The sequence below is a fragment of the Larus michahellis genome, chromosome 3 (genome assembly GCF_964199755.1).
Source record: "Larus michahellis chromosome 3, bLarMic1.1, whole genome shotgun sequence".
Classification (NCBI taxonomy): Eukaryota; Metazoa; Chordata; class Aves; order Charadriiformes; family Laridae; genus Larus; species Larus michahellis.
In genome coordinates, this window is record NC_133898.1 from 107,835,780 (window position 1) to 107,848,250 (window position 12,471).

At 34.9% G+C, this 12,471-nt stretch overlaps 1 protein-coding gene across 1 annotated transcript in view; it reads left to right on the forward strand.

Annotated features, from left to right (window-relative positions):
* Window positions 1–12,471, forward strand: part of CSMD1 (CUB and Sushi multiple domains 1) — a 1,197,588-nt gene that overhangs the window by 1,122,680 nt on the left and 62,437 nt on the right. Inside the window, exon 52 of the mRNA XM_074581652.1 lies at window positions 2,996–3,169. Coding sequence (XP_074437753.1) covers window positions 2,996–3,169 — 174 coding nt within the window. The remainder of the gene's footprint in view (window positions 1–2,995; window positions 3,170–12,471) is intronic.

Genomic DNA, 12,471 nt, shown 5'->3' on the forward strand with positions numbered 1-12,471 from the left:
AGAAGATCCCAGCATCTGAAGGAAAATGGCCAACTAACAGTCCTACCATACTGAGCAGAACTGGAAATAAAATGTAGGCATTCAGTTTTTCAGAGTAGTATGTAATTTCAGTGAGATATTCAAATTTAGTATTTCATCCTGAAAGAGACGCTTGATTTTCTTTTTTGAAAGAAAATAATTATTTTTTTTTAAATTCTAAAGACATTTGAATGGCTGTTCTGAAACAAGTTGAATCAATAAGGGATGGCAGCAATGTAGGAAATAATTCTTGGGATCAGGTGAACACTTTACTAAATTGTACCTCCTGGTATTTTTTAAGCAAAGGGAACAGAATCATTCTGCTTTGTCAGACTCTGTTAAGTCTGCAGACATGTCAATAATCCTTTGTAATAAATGGCACGATATTGACAGGAGAATGAACATAAACATCAGATAGCTTTTCATATTGCAAAGAAGTAGTTGAGCAAAATCTTCAGCATGATGTACATATTGTGAAAAACAGAAGAAAAAAATAATTTGCCTAAATACAATCTCCTAATACTATATGAGACAAATTACAGTATCTAAGATGGTAGATACTAAAGAGAACTTGAGAGAGATTCTCAACCTTCTTCAGCAGCAGCTGGAGGCTAGACAGAACACCCAAGATCTCAGATTTTACTGAATCACTCCCAAGGGTGATTCAAGTATAAGTTGACACAGTCTTTCACCAGTACTGGGAAGTGTGTGGCTACAAACCTAAGACATAGAATTTATAGAGGCAGTATTAAAGAATGATGCTAGTATAGGAAAAGAAGAACAAAGAGGTATGTACACCATTTAACTAAAAATAATAAAAATATTTATTTTCTAGAAAAGAAAAAAAATATTTAAGATGTTTTTAGAGCAAGACTGAGAGAGCTACCTATAACAGCAATCAGTACGATACGTACATGAAAGCAATGTATTTGATCTTATCTAAATGATGATGGGCTGTGGAATTATTGGTTGGTTCTATTTTATTCCATTAGTATTGTTTTGGGAAAATTTCCTTTTGAAAATATTCAGTTGGAAAAATTAGGTGACTCTTCTATATCTTTTATAAACCAGTAAGAGCTACATCAATTTTCTTTTAAAATCTAAAACTAGTGAGTTTTTTATTCTATTAACTGTAATTGTGCCCTTTTCCTTTTGTGCACACATACTAAAAAACCTGGTTTTGTATTTGCTGCCTAGTACGCAGCTACTGTTCAGCTGCTGAGAAGTCTTTGAAAACCTAGTTCTTGACCAGCCTCTACAATTGCAGAATTTTTGTGTAAGTAGAAAATAAAGGTGACCCATATGGGATGCAGTTAACCAAAAGCAAAGTATGAGGTCAACACAGAAACCCAAGGAGTTGCAGATTGAAGATACATTAGTTTATTTGTAAGACAGGTACATTATTTTGCCCTCTGATAGAGGACTGATTAGGATTTAATTATGGCAAACTACATCCCCCAAGAGATGTTCAGTAATACTTCCATTGAATAGAGATCATTAAGATCCAGAAATACACTATAGAGTATTTTGAGAAGTCTACTGTTTACTTTCTGTCTGTCATTCAAATGCTAAGGGTAGGTTATATAAAGATAGGTCATAGCTGTTCATATTTCTGAAGCAGCAGGAAAGCTAACTGAAACACTGATGATAAGTCATTTATATAATATTTATCAATACCTACTTGTGAATAGTATCTCTAAAGGAATTGCGAAACATCAATTTAAGGTGGTTTTGGATTAAGAGAGACCTAACTAGTAAATTTATTTTGTTTGAGAATATGCTAAACAGCTGCCTAAGAAATAACGAGATGGCTCATTATTCATGTAGTTTAGTTATTTTTGACTGGAATCACTGTAATTAAAAATAATAAAGCATTTGTAATATGTTTAGAACAATTCATTTTATTGCATTTTAGAAAAAAATTGTTTTTTTTAACATAAGCAGAAGCGTAATTAATATTCAGCATTAGCAGTAGAAGTTACAATGTTACACTACTCTACAAAGTACAGTAATGTGACTTGATTGTAGTTGAAAGGAGTCTCATCCACCTCTGGAAACCTTATGTGCATAAAAGACTTTGATCACATATATTCTGATTATGACTGAGTTAACTGCACAGTGGTATGTACTTCATTTTATCTACCCAATTCCATGTTGTTTTCCATAGTGAACCTTTTAAAATATAGAAGAATGTGGCCTTGAGGTTTCAGATAGGAAGTTTAGTTGTGTTTCACACGCTTTTGAAAGTAAATCCATTATTTATGTTAATATATAATAAAATACAGTTGAAGCTCTTGAAGGCATTAGTCTGCATCTTAAATTACGTTATTGATATATTTTTCTAGAAACATGAGACGTGACAGAACAGTTTAAATTAGTTCAATACATTCTTAAAAGGTAATTTTTCATGTGTTACTCATAATAGCTGTGGGTTGCAGCTGATGCTACAAGAAGTTTCTGTGATAATGGGTCAAGTCTAGCCTTAAGAAAAACCGGAAAATGTATATTTTTTGCAAGTATAGTACCATATATGTTATATGATTGTGAACAGTAGTGAAGAATAAGAAAAAAGACACTTCATAACAATCAAAAATACTACATGTTAAAAAAATAATATCTTTAAAGAGACATAACACTTAAAATGGCTGGGGAAGGTATATTTGAGGAGTGGCCAGGAATATGTACACATGCAATATAACTGCAACCTTCCCAGACATTCATATAATTCTCTTGTTTCAGAACTTGAAATAGAGATTGTGTTTAAACTGCTGTCAAGATGTGAAGATATCCTAATGAATTTTCAGACTTAGAACATGTGTTGCCAAATCAAGCACACTTTTAAGCTCTTACAGTGGAATACAACTCTTGTATTAACTATTATTACATTTACTTTTTAAGAAAATGTGAGGTGGTATATTGTCTTCCAGTCTAAGAAATTATGAAAACTATTTTTTCTGTTGTTTGGGTTTTTTCCTAGTTATCTCCTGTGGTGGTCTTCCATCTCCACCAAATGGAAATAAGATTGGAACCTTAACAGTGTATGGAGCTACTGCAATTTTCACCTGTAACACAGGATATACATTAGTTGGTTCTCACGTGAGAGAATGCTTGGCAAACGGTCTCTGGAGTGGTACTGAAACCCAATGCCTAGGTAAAAAACAAATTTCTGTTTTGTCGTATGTTTTATTTTATTTTATTTTGTTTTGTTTTAATCAAACAGTATCAAGTACTAGATTTCAGATCTTATCAAGCAACAAAATTTTTAAGTAAATGAAAAATAAAGGTATCTTAAATACAGAATATTGTGTACTAGCATATAACTTTTTATTAGAAATTAAATTGTATTTCATGTTGGAATGCTTTTTGGACCAAGAGGGTTTTTTAAGTGACTCAATTGCCCACATTTACAGTACTTTGATTTGCTTTGTGGAGCAGTCACAGGTGTGTGATGAAACTAAGCTGGAAGATGAGGGTCAGTTCAGGAGTATTCCTAATGCATTCCAAGTACAAATGAGCTTTCAGCATATTGAACATTCAGTTAAGGGAAGTAGACAACAGACAGCCCAAAGTAAAGCAAAACCAACACCCTTACAAACCCTGTGACGTATATAGTTCAGACCTTAAGTTTTCAGCTCAACGCTTTCACACACAGAATCACACAGAATGGTGTGAGTCATTCTTCAGATCCACTCATATTGGTTTGCACTCCTAGTATAGACATAAGAAAACCATTTTCTTTTTCAGTCACCTTAGAGGCTCAGCAGCGGGTGTATTCCTGGTTGTGGACAGTATATTTATTTCTAAAATCTTTTATTTGCTTTATTTGCTGTCATTTTGCAGATTTCCTTCTTGCCCCACAGGTGAATGCTCTCAGTTGCTCTCAGGAAAGGAGGAATCTCTTTCTTCTCCAAAGTTCTACCTCACTTAAAAAGCAGATTTCTTCTCAGCTGTGTAGCGAAATCATTTTAGCAGAAGGCGTAGTATTCCAAGCCTATCCTGTACATTTTAAATAGAACAGTTTAACCACCTGTCATATGCAAGAATTTAATTGTTTTACAGAGGAAATAATTAATTCATTGTGAAAAAAAACTCCAAAACAACTGGAGTAACTAGTATATCATTATCCCCAATTTTGCTGTTTTTAGCAGTAACGAAACAGTAAAACCATTCTTTCATAAGGAAATAGTAGGAGCTGCAACATGGATTGTCAGAAATTATTCTCTATCCAGAACTCACTTGTAAAATTTTCAGGTAGGCTAGAGCAATGATTGACTAATTAGATGCATGTCTAGCAGTAACATTTGACTTAAACCTTTTAAATAAATTATGCTGATTAATTTCCAAGTTATAAAATCCCTTGTCCTCCTACTCCGTAGAAACATCAAGTTTTTTAAAAGTATATTAACATGAAAATTTTGCATGTGAAAAATAAAATTTCGGTTATCTTCCTCTGACCTTGGTGTCTTCAAAACATCCCTATTAAAAGAATATGGATAGATATGTTTTGCAGTGTCATGAAGAACAACATACTTTCGTCCCATCAGAAGAAATGAATTCAAATCAAACCTGAAAAAAACAGGTTTCCAAGCCTCACTTCTAAAAACCTTCATGCTATCTGAAGAATCCCTGATGTTGTCAATTCCATGAACCAAATCAAAATAAACCTGACATCTCCATTTACAATAAGTCAGTGTCAATATGTATCTGTGAGAAAGAAGTTTTGCTTATACCTAAAGAACTGATAATGAAAGGTTGCTGAGCATCCTTAGACACCTGAATCCATTCTTAACTTTCTAAATATCAACAGTGTTACTGTCTTTCTGTGTTCAGATAGACATACATATGACCTTTGGCATATTAGGTTGCTCATTACCTTATAGAAATAAGTGATAAGTAGGTGGTCTGTCCTGTTTTGCATTAAATTTCTAAGCAGTTACTTCATAGTACCATCATAAAGGGTATTTGCAGCTATTGAGCTTTGAGTTCATACTCTCACCAGGGTGCAAAACTGAACAAAATAGCTAGAGTTCCCCTGAGCAAAACATAGAAAATCCAGAGCTGCATTTTAAAACACAGCAACATTCCCCTGGTAGAATATATTAAAATAAAAGAAGAACATTTGCATCACAATAACCAGGTGTGATGGCACCATATAACAACTCAATCTTGTCTTCAAAAATCAATTTTCAAGTATCATAAATTTCATCTTAGCAGATTATTACGAAAAAGGAATAGCAAGTATCATTAGATAAGCACAATTTTTACTAGTGTCAACATCCTGCATTTCTGGAGATCTTTAATGCCTGAAAATACTTTTAGATAAAATATTTTGAAACAAGTTGCAAGTCACAAGACAGTAATGTACTAACAGACAAAAGTATGATAATCTAACCTTGATGAAAAAGAATGTGGAGTTATCAGATGCATATTAACTCTATTCTTCATCAGTGTAGAACAGACAATTTGGTGGGGTACAGTCAAATACAGAAATGTGGGAGTCTTTTCTCAGAGACAGGGATAAAATCACTTGCCGTGTTGATTGCCTTTTCTTCTTTCAATTCATATACTAGGCTGCATCAGCAAGGAAAATGAAGACAGAAAAAATAGCATAAGACCATGTAATTCAGATCTGAATTAAGATTTTAGAACCTTTGATCATGTATTCCTGATTGATTCCTTCATTTTGCAACAGTAATGTTTGTTATTACAATTTTTGTGAAGATAGTGTTACGGTATGTCATCTCTTAAGATATGCAGTGGTCAGTAGTGACCATTGCCTTATAGAACTAACCTAGCTTCTAAATGGCAGTTCGTTATTAGTAAGTTCCCAGCAAGATGTAATTGTTTCTGGCAAACTTTGTGAAAAGGTAGAACACTTCTCTGGCTTGATACGTATTCAATTTCAGACACTTTATTGTTCAATTTAAAAAACGCTGTCATCTTGATGTAGGAAATAAATGGGGTGTACTTTAATTACTACTTCTTTTGATACTTAGAGAACTCAAGGAGTAAAATAAATATTTTTCTACCTAGGAAAAAGAATTCCACTGAGTTACTGGTTAGGGGAATGCTATGCCTCAGCATTACCTTTTCACATACATAAGTTCATCAGTTCCACAGTGGAACTATATAAGAGGTTCGTATGTGAAGATAAATCAGCTTTCTGATGGTGTCAGGTTATCCCTAGACTGAGGCTGACCAACAAGATGCTGGAACTGCAGCTGTGAAGATCCAACAGCCCCAAATTTGTGTGTGTAGGAGTATTTTCCTTAGCCTTTTCTTCTGTTGCAAACTTGCAAGCTACACTGTAAAAAAAAGAGCTATTACCTCTCATTTTTTTGCAGTATGTTATACCATTCATTGCAAGTGTAGTGCCTGACAGCTGTGTATAATAATTTCAAGCATAAAGATGTGTGTTAGCATTCATTCATTTTAACTAACCTAAAAAAACACTTCATCATCTGATCAATAATAATAGCATTTAGTACTTATGTACTGCTTTTCTTTTTTGAAAAGCTATACACACAGGATAATTTGGCTGCCAACATATATGAGCTAAATAATGTACAAATCTCAGTGGATTCTGTTTGTATTGTAAATAACTCTTGCCCATAGAAGGCTGGAAAAGATATTTTTTTTTTCTCCTATTCTGATCTCTGAGAAATATATTATACCACTGAACTCCCCAGAAGATTAACTGTCTACGGTAGTCACAAATTTACATTGAAATAGTGTAGGTATGGAGAAGAACTGATCAGTACAGGACTTAGACAGTGAACACTACCAGTTTATTCTCAAAGTCAGTTTAAAAACTACACACTGTGAAGCTTTTAACTCTTTGGGAAATGGCTAATAAAGTTGCATAGATCTCATAGTTAGGAAAGACTATCTCTATATATAGCTTGAATTTCATTTTGTATGAATTCATCGTTTTCTTCTCCAGGAGTGGTTTGCTGTTGGTTTTCATCAGTTTCAGTTTTTTACAAATCCACATTGAAACTGGTCTGCATTACTATTTCTTATCCCCTTGGTCACAAGTAGTAACTATTTTTTTTTTCCACCTGACTGTCTGCCTTTTAAATGATTTGTACAGATCTATTTCCACTTGTAATGAAAGATTTCATCTTGCAGGAGCTATTCCTGCAGTAAGAGCAATGCTTGTCTTATGATACTTACCAATATTTTTTCTAAAAAATTTGATGGACTATGGTTTCTAGTTGATGTATCAGATTGATTGCATTGTTGAATGCAGCCATGTGCTTAGAACTGTTAAATGCACGGATCTACGTCACCAGACAAAAAAGATCACATTTAGAGCTGGAAGGTTGTTAATCACTATTTAGTCTTTGCTGTTTCAAAATCAGGCAAGCTCTGTAGTGCCAAAAATACTGCACAGCTCTGAGTGTGAAATTTGAGTTACCATGCGCGTGCTGCAGAAGATTGTATTTCTGCTACTAAACCTCTTTCTGCCACTCTACATTCTCTTACATAAGGGATATTCACACTATGTACTTTAGGCACCTTATTTAGATGCAATTTAGAGTACAATCTAAGGTACTGAATTCCCAACAAGGTCAATGGAACTATGCAGGCTCCTCCAGAGAGCAATTCAGGAAAGGTAAATTCTTAAATTTTAAAGATAGATGATGAGAATGCCACCAGTTCTATATTCCTAAATTTCAAGGACAGCATGCACCAAATTTATTTCAGAGGTGCCTTTAGGACTTACCTGAAGCCTGTAAAAATCAGGAAGCAAACACCCAGGGAGCTCTGAATGAGCCTTTCCATTTCAAAGGAATGATAATGAAACACTTTTTACCTACGCTGTACCTGCATGAATGTAATTCAGGGCAGCTATAGATGAAAATAGGTATCACTTGATGTTACCCACTGGTCTGTGTAGAGCCAATTTATGATTTCAGGCCAGCTGAGTACACTAATTTCTATATCTCAGGAAAGAGTTTGTCAAATCCTTATTATTTGTCTCAAAAGAACGCTAAAGCCAATGACTGTAGTTAACGAGTCCAAGGCTAAATATAAGACCTAGGTCTTCAGGTAGTTAGTATTATATGTATTTTTTCATAGTTGTACAAGGATAAATATGAATTGTTAGGCAAGATTTTTTTCAATTTAACTCAATTACTCACACTGCTGATATTTCATATCTGTTCCCTTTTTTCTCTTCCAAGAATAATTGCACGTATGGGTCACAAAACATGTTTGTGTGCATGCTTTGTATATGTGACTGACCATACCTACATGTAGGGTAGATTAAATAGGAAGCATTTAAGGGTTTCCTTAACTCCATGTCTATTATTGGTGGCATTTAATCACCGACAAAAGGGTTTTCCTGAATAGATATTTATTCCTGACTTTCTATGACTTTCAGGTGCAAAATTGTACATCAACAAATCAAGGACATACTTTTGATCTAAATTTAAATCTAAACTACTTCATTCCATTTTCATGCATTTTTAGCATAATTTTTTTTTTCCAAAAAAAAGTAAGATTAACATATCTTATGTAATTCTATGATATATCTAATTCTCTACATTTGTCAGTGTGGAAAAACACTGCTACTGACTGCTTGTGTAAAAATATCTGATCTTGTGATTGATAACTCCTAGGAAAACTCCAGTATGGTATTGTGATATTGGCTTATATTTCAAATTCTTATTAAAATAAAAGAATTATTTGTATCTTGTTTTCCAGGTGTGGTAGAATAAAACTACTAAACCAACCTTGAGCTATGTGAACAATTTCCTTAATTCTTGATAGCATATTTTATTAAAAAATCCACCAGCAGCCTCCTTAATATTCTTTTAATCTAATTTTACTTGATGGGAAAATTACGTACATTTTGTGTTATTGCGGTGCTCTTTCAGTTCTTGAGTTATTGGAATATTAAATATAAATGAGTCAAAACTCCCAGAAAAATAATTAAATCCACTAGCTCGAATGATCTGTAAATGAAATGACTCACATAATAAGTCCAGCAACTTGTTAAACCCCCGTTTAAGAGAAAGTGCATAATATTTTGTATTTTGCGTTATGCCAGTTGGCTCATCTCAGCTTTCTTTCTTGAAATTTCTTGTGGTTCCCTGTGTTTGGCTTCAGTGCGGCAACTGCTTTTCAATTCTTCACTATTTTTGTCTAGAAAAAAATTTTAAAAATCAAATGTATTTCATTCTATTTTGTGTAAATACAGCTTTTCTCTTCCCATTTTTCATCTGTTTCATAGATTACCTTTCCCAAAATCTGCTATTTTTCCAATTGCCTGAATGACAATTTTCAGAATTGTCCCAACGCCTGAATATTTAGGGTCGTGCAGAATTATTTTCTTTAGGAGAAGAAATTCTCATGAAAACTGAGCTATACCTCTGCTCTAGTATGTGGTTCATCTAGGCTGTAGAGTAGGCATACTATGGATTTGTTACTCCTGGTAGTACAGTTGGGGGGGAGAGATGATACAGCAGTAGATGGAAACAATTAAGGAACTACTCAAAGAAACTGAACTAATATCTGTGATTTCACTGTATAAGTCTGAGGTGATGGCATATGTCATTGTGAGGCCGCTTTCTACCATTCTTGAAAGGTGGGAACAGCTGCAACTACTGAAAAAAAACCCCTAGTATAACATTGATTTCCAAAGAAGGCAAGAGGCTAGCTATTTCACCTCAGTCCCTAGAAAAAATGAGGGAGCAATTATAGGGAACTGCCCATTTCCAGGCATAACAAGAAAAAAACCCAAGAAAATAAGAAAAAAACCCAAGAAAAACAAGAAAACAACCCAAGAAAATAATTGGGAACAGACAGGATGGAGCAATCAAAAGCAAACATTAATAATCTTACTGCCTTTTCCGATGGCTGTCTCATTGGATGTAGGTTTCAGTAGAGTTCAGCAGTAGATTTCTTTCACTTTGTGTTACAGCAACACTTTTAAAGCAGTCTGCAGTAGTATCCTTGTCGCCAAATTTAGAGGACAGGGACTGGATGGGGGGACTACAAAACGAGTGGAAAACTAGTTGAACCACCAAATTCTGTGGATAGTGTTCCATGATTCAAAGTATGACTAGGAGCCAGTGGATACTGAGGCCAGCACCATCCAGCCTCTGTCAGTGACTTGGATAACAGGTTGGGGTGCAGCCTCAGCAAGTCTGAGAATGACACCAAATAGTGGGAGAAGAGTTGATATGCTGGATTGCAGTACTGCTAAACAGAGGGACCTTGAGAATCTGGAGGAATGGGCCAACAGGACGCTCATAAATTTCAACAAAGACAAATGCACAATCCTGCACTTTTCCTAGAATAATGCCGTTTGTGAGTACCGGCTTGGAACTGCCTGGGTAGAAAGAAGCTTTACGGAAAGCAATCCAGGTGACCTAGTGGAGAGGCTGAAAAGGAGTTAAAAATGTGGCCTTGCAGTAAAGAAGTTCACAGACTGGACTGTATGAGCAGCAGTGTAGTCAGCGGTCATGGTTATTATTTCCTCTTCAGCCCTCATGTAGAAAACTGTGTAGTTTTTGTGCCCTCCACCATACAAGGGAGATACTGGAAACAGACGCAAGAAGGACCCATTAAGGGGCTAGGGGCTGAGGTATGTGGTAGACAAGGAGAGGCTGAGTGGGACTAGAAGAGAGAAAACAGTAAGGGGGATCATAGTAATAATTTGGACTGAGAACAATAGGGTAAATTATTCCATGAGACATTTCAAAGAGAAAAATATGGTTTCGATGTCATTGTTACTCTCGTGCCGTACTCCCTGTCAGGGGAAGAGTAGCTGTGTAAGAAGGTGTGTATGAAAAGCTTACATTCATACTTTCTTCCACGGATTTACAGAATATCAGAATGTCTCATTAAAGACATCAGCAATCCTACAATTAAGATTACATATGAAAAAAGTAGTCAAGTGGCATGTTTTTTACTCTTCTAGGGTTTTAGAAGCGGTATTAAGTGTAAATGAAATACACTGTCTGGCATTATTAAAGGCGCTTTAGTAGAAAGCAGATTCAATCCCAAAGAAGCTAAGTTACAAACAAGCCTGCTGTGGATGGATACAGCCTGTATGAAACATATCACACGCCTCCCCATTCTAGCAGCAGGCATGAGCCTCAGGTCCCTGTCCTCACATCTCAAAATGAGGACTTAACATAGTTTCAGATGAAATTGTTGCCAGTTGTAATTAATCAGTGTCATCCAAAAAAATGAACTTTTTTCCTCCTCTTTAATCAGTAAAGAGAAATAGTTTCCTGCTTGGCAACTGTGTTTTCAAACAGAATGAAGAATCTAGAGAGAATAAAATCATTACTTGGCTTCCTTAATGCCAAGAGTGCTATTACCCTGGAGTAATGTGTTCTGTATTGTGTAACGGCAGCCGATATAACTGAGGAAACAGCGCTGGTAGACGTTCGTTCCTTTTCGTGCCTTCGTACAACTGGAGAAAACGTCTATTTCAAAGCATACCGACCATATTGGAAAGCAATATACAGAAGAGTTTATTATAATTTTGACATGAATATGAGTTTATAAGCACAGAAAAGCATTAAATATCTCAGTTTATCTAAGACTCAGCTGAAGGTAACATAAAGGTGATTATTATTCGGAAAGAGTAAACACAAAAAACACTTTTTATGATTTATTACTAAAAGCCATTAATGAATAAACATGAACTTAATTGTGGAAAGTGGAGCTGAATATTAGGAAATATTTGAACATAAGAAAATATACTTAGCTGTAGAACTGGTTTTTTTGTTTTCAAGAAGTCTGTGTAGAAATTGCTTTCTATCTTGCAGGCTTCAAATTAGACTAGAGAAGATTTCTATTAAATATAAACATAAGTAGTGGCCTAAATAACATTGTAAAGCTAATATAGCAAAGTGGGACATATATACACATCTGAAATAACTCTTGTTTTTCTTCTGAAGGCAGTAGACTGACTGTGATCCCACAGAAATGTTTTAAGTTTTCTTTATTTTTTAAAAAATGAGGGATTTTTTTTGGTATTGTTTTTAAATTTGATTGGTTTTAGGATTGGTCTACTAATGTCTGAAGACTTGCTAGTGAGAAATCAGTTATTTGTTGGATATGTATAACAAGGACTATGTTTGTTCTAATAAAATAACAACACCAAGACAGGCAAATAAGCATGGAACTTGATCGTCTCTCCTATTAAATCATTAGAACAATGCCTAGACATGTTTTTGGCTAAGATTCTCCAAGACTATTTCCAAGAATGGTTCCAGTTAGCTTAAACCAGTACTGATCCTGGTAGGCAGCTTGCTTGCAGCTGTGCTGGTCTGGAGGGCAAGAGATTTGCATTTGATGGATGCAGACTGCTCTGTGCTGGTTGGCCTCTGCCAGAGAATGGTCCCAACCGTTTTTAATTTATTAGTATAGAGATCTACTTACAAAGTCTGCAGCAAATCAAGAATCAGAATCATTAATCAAATCAGA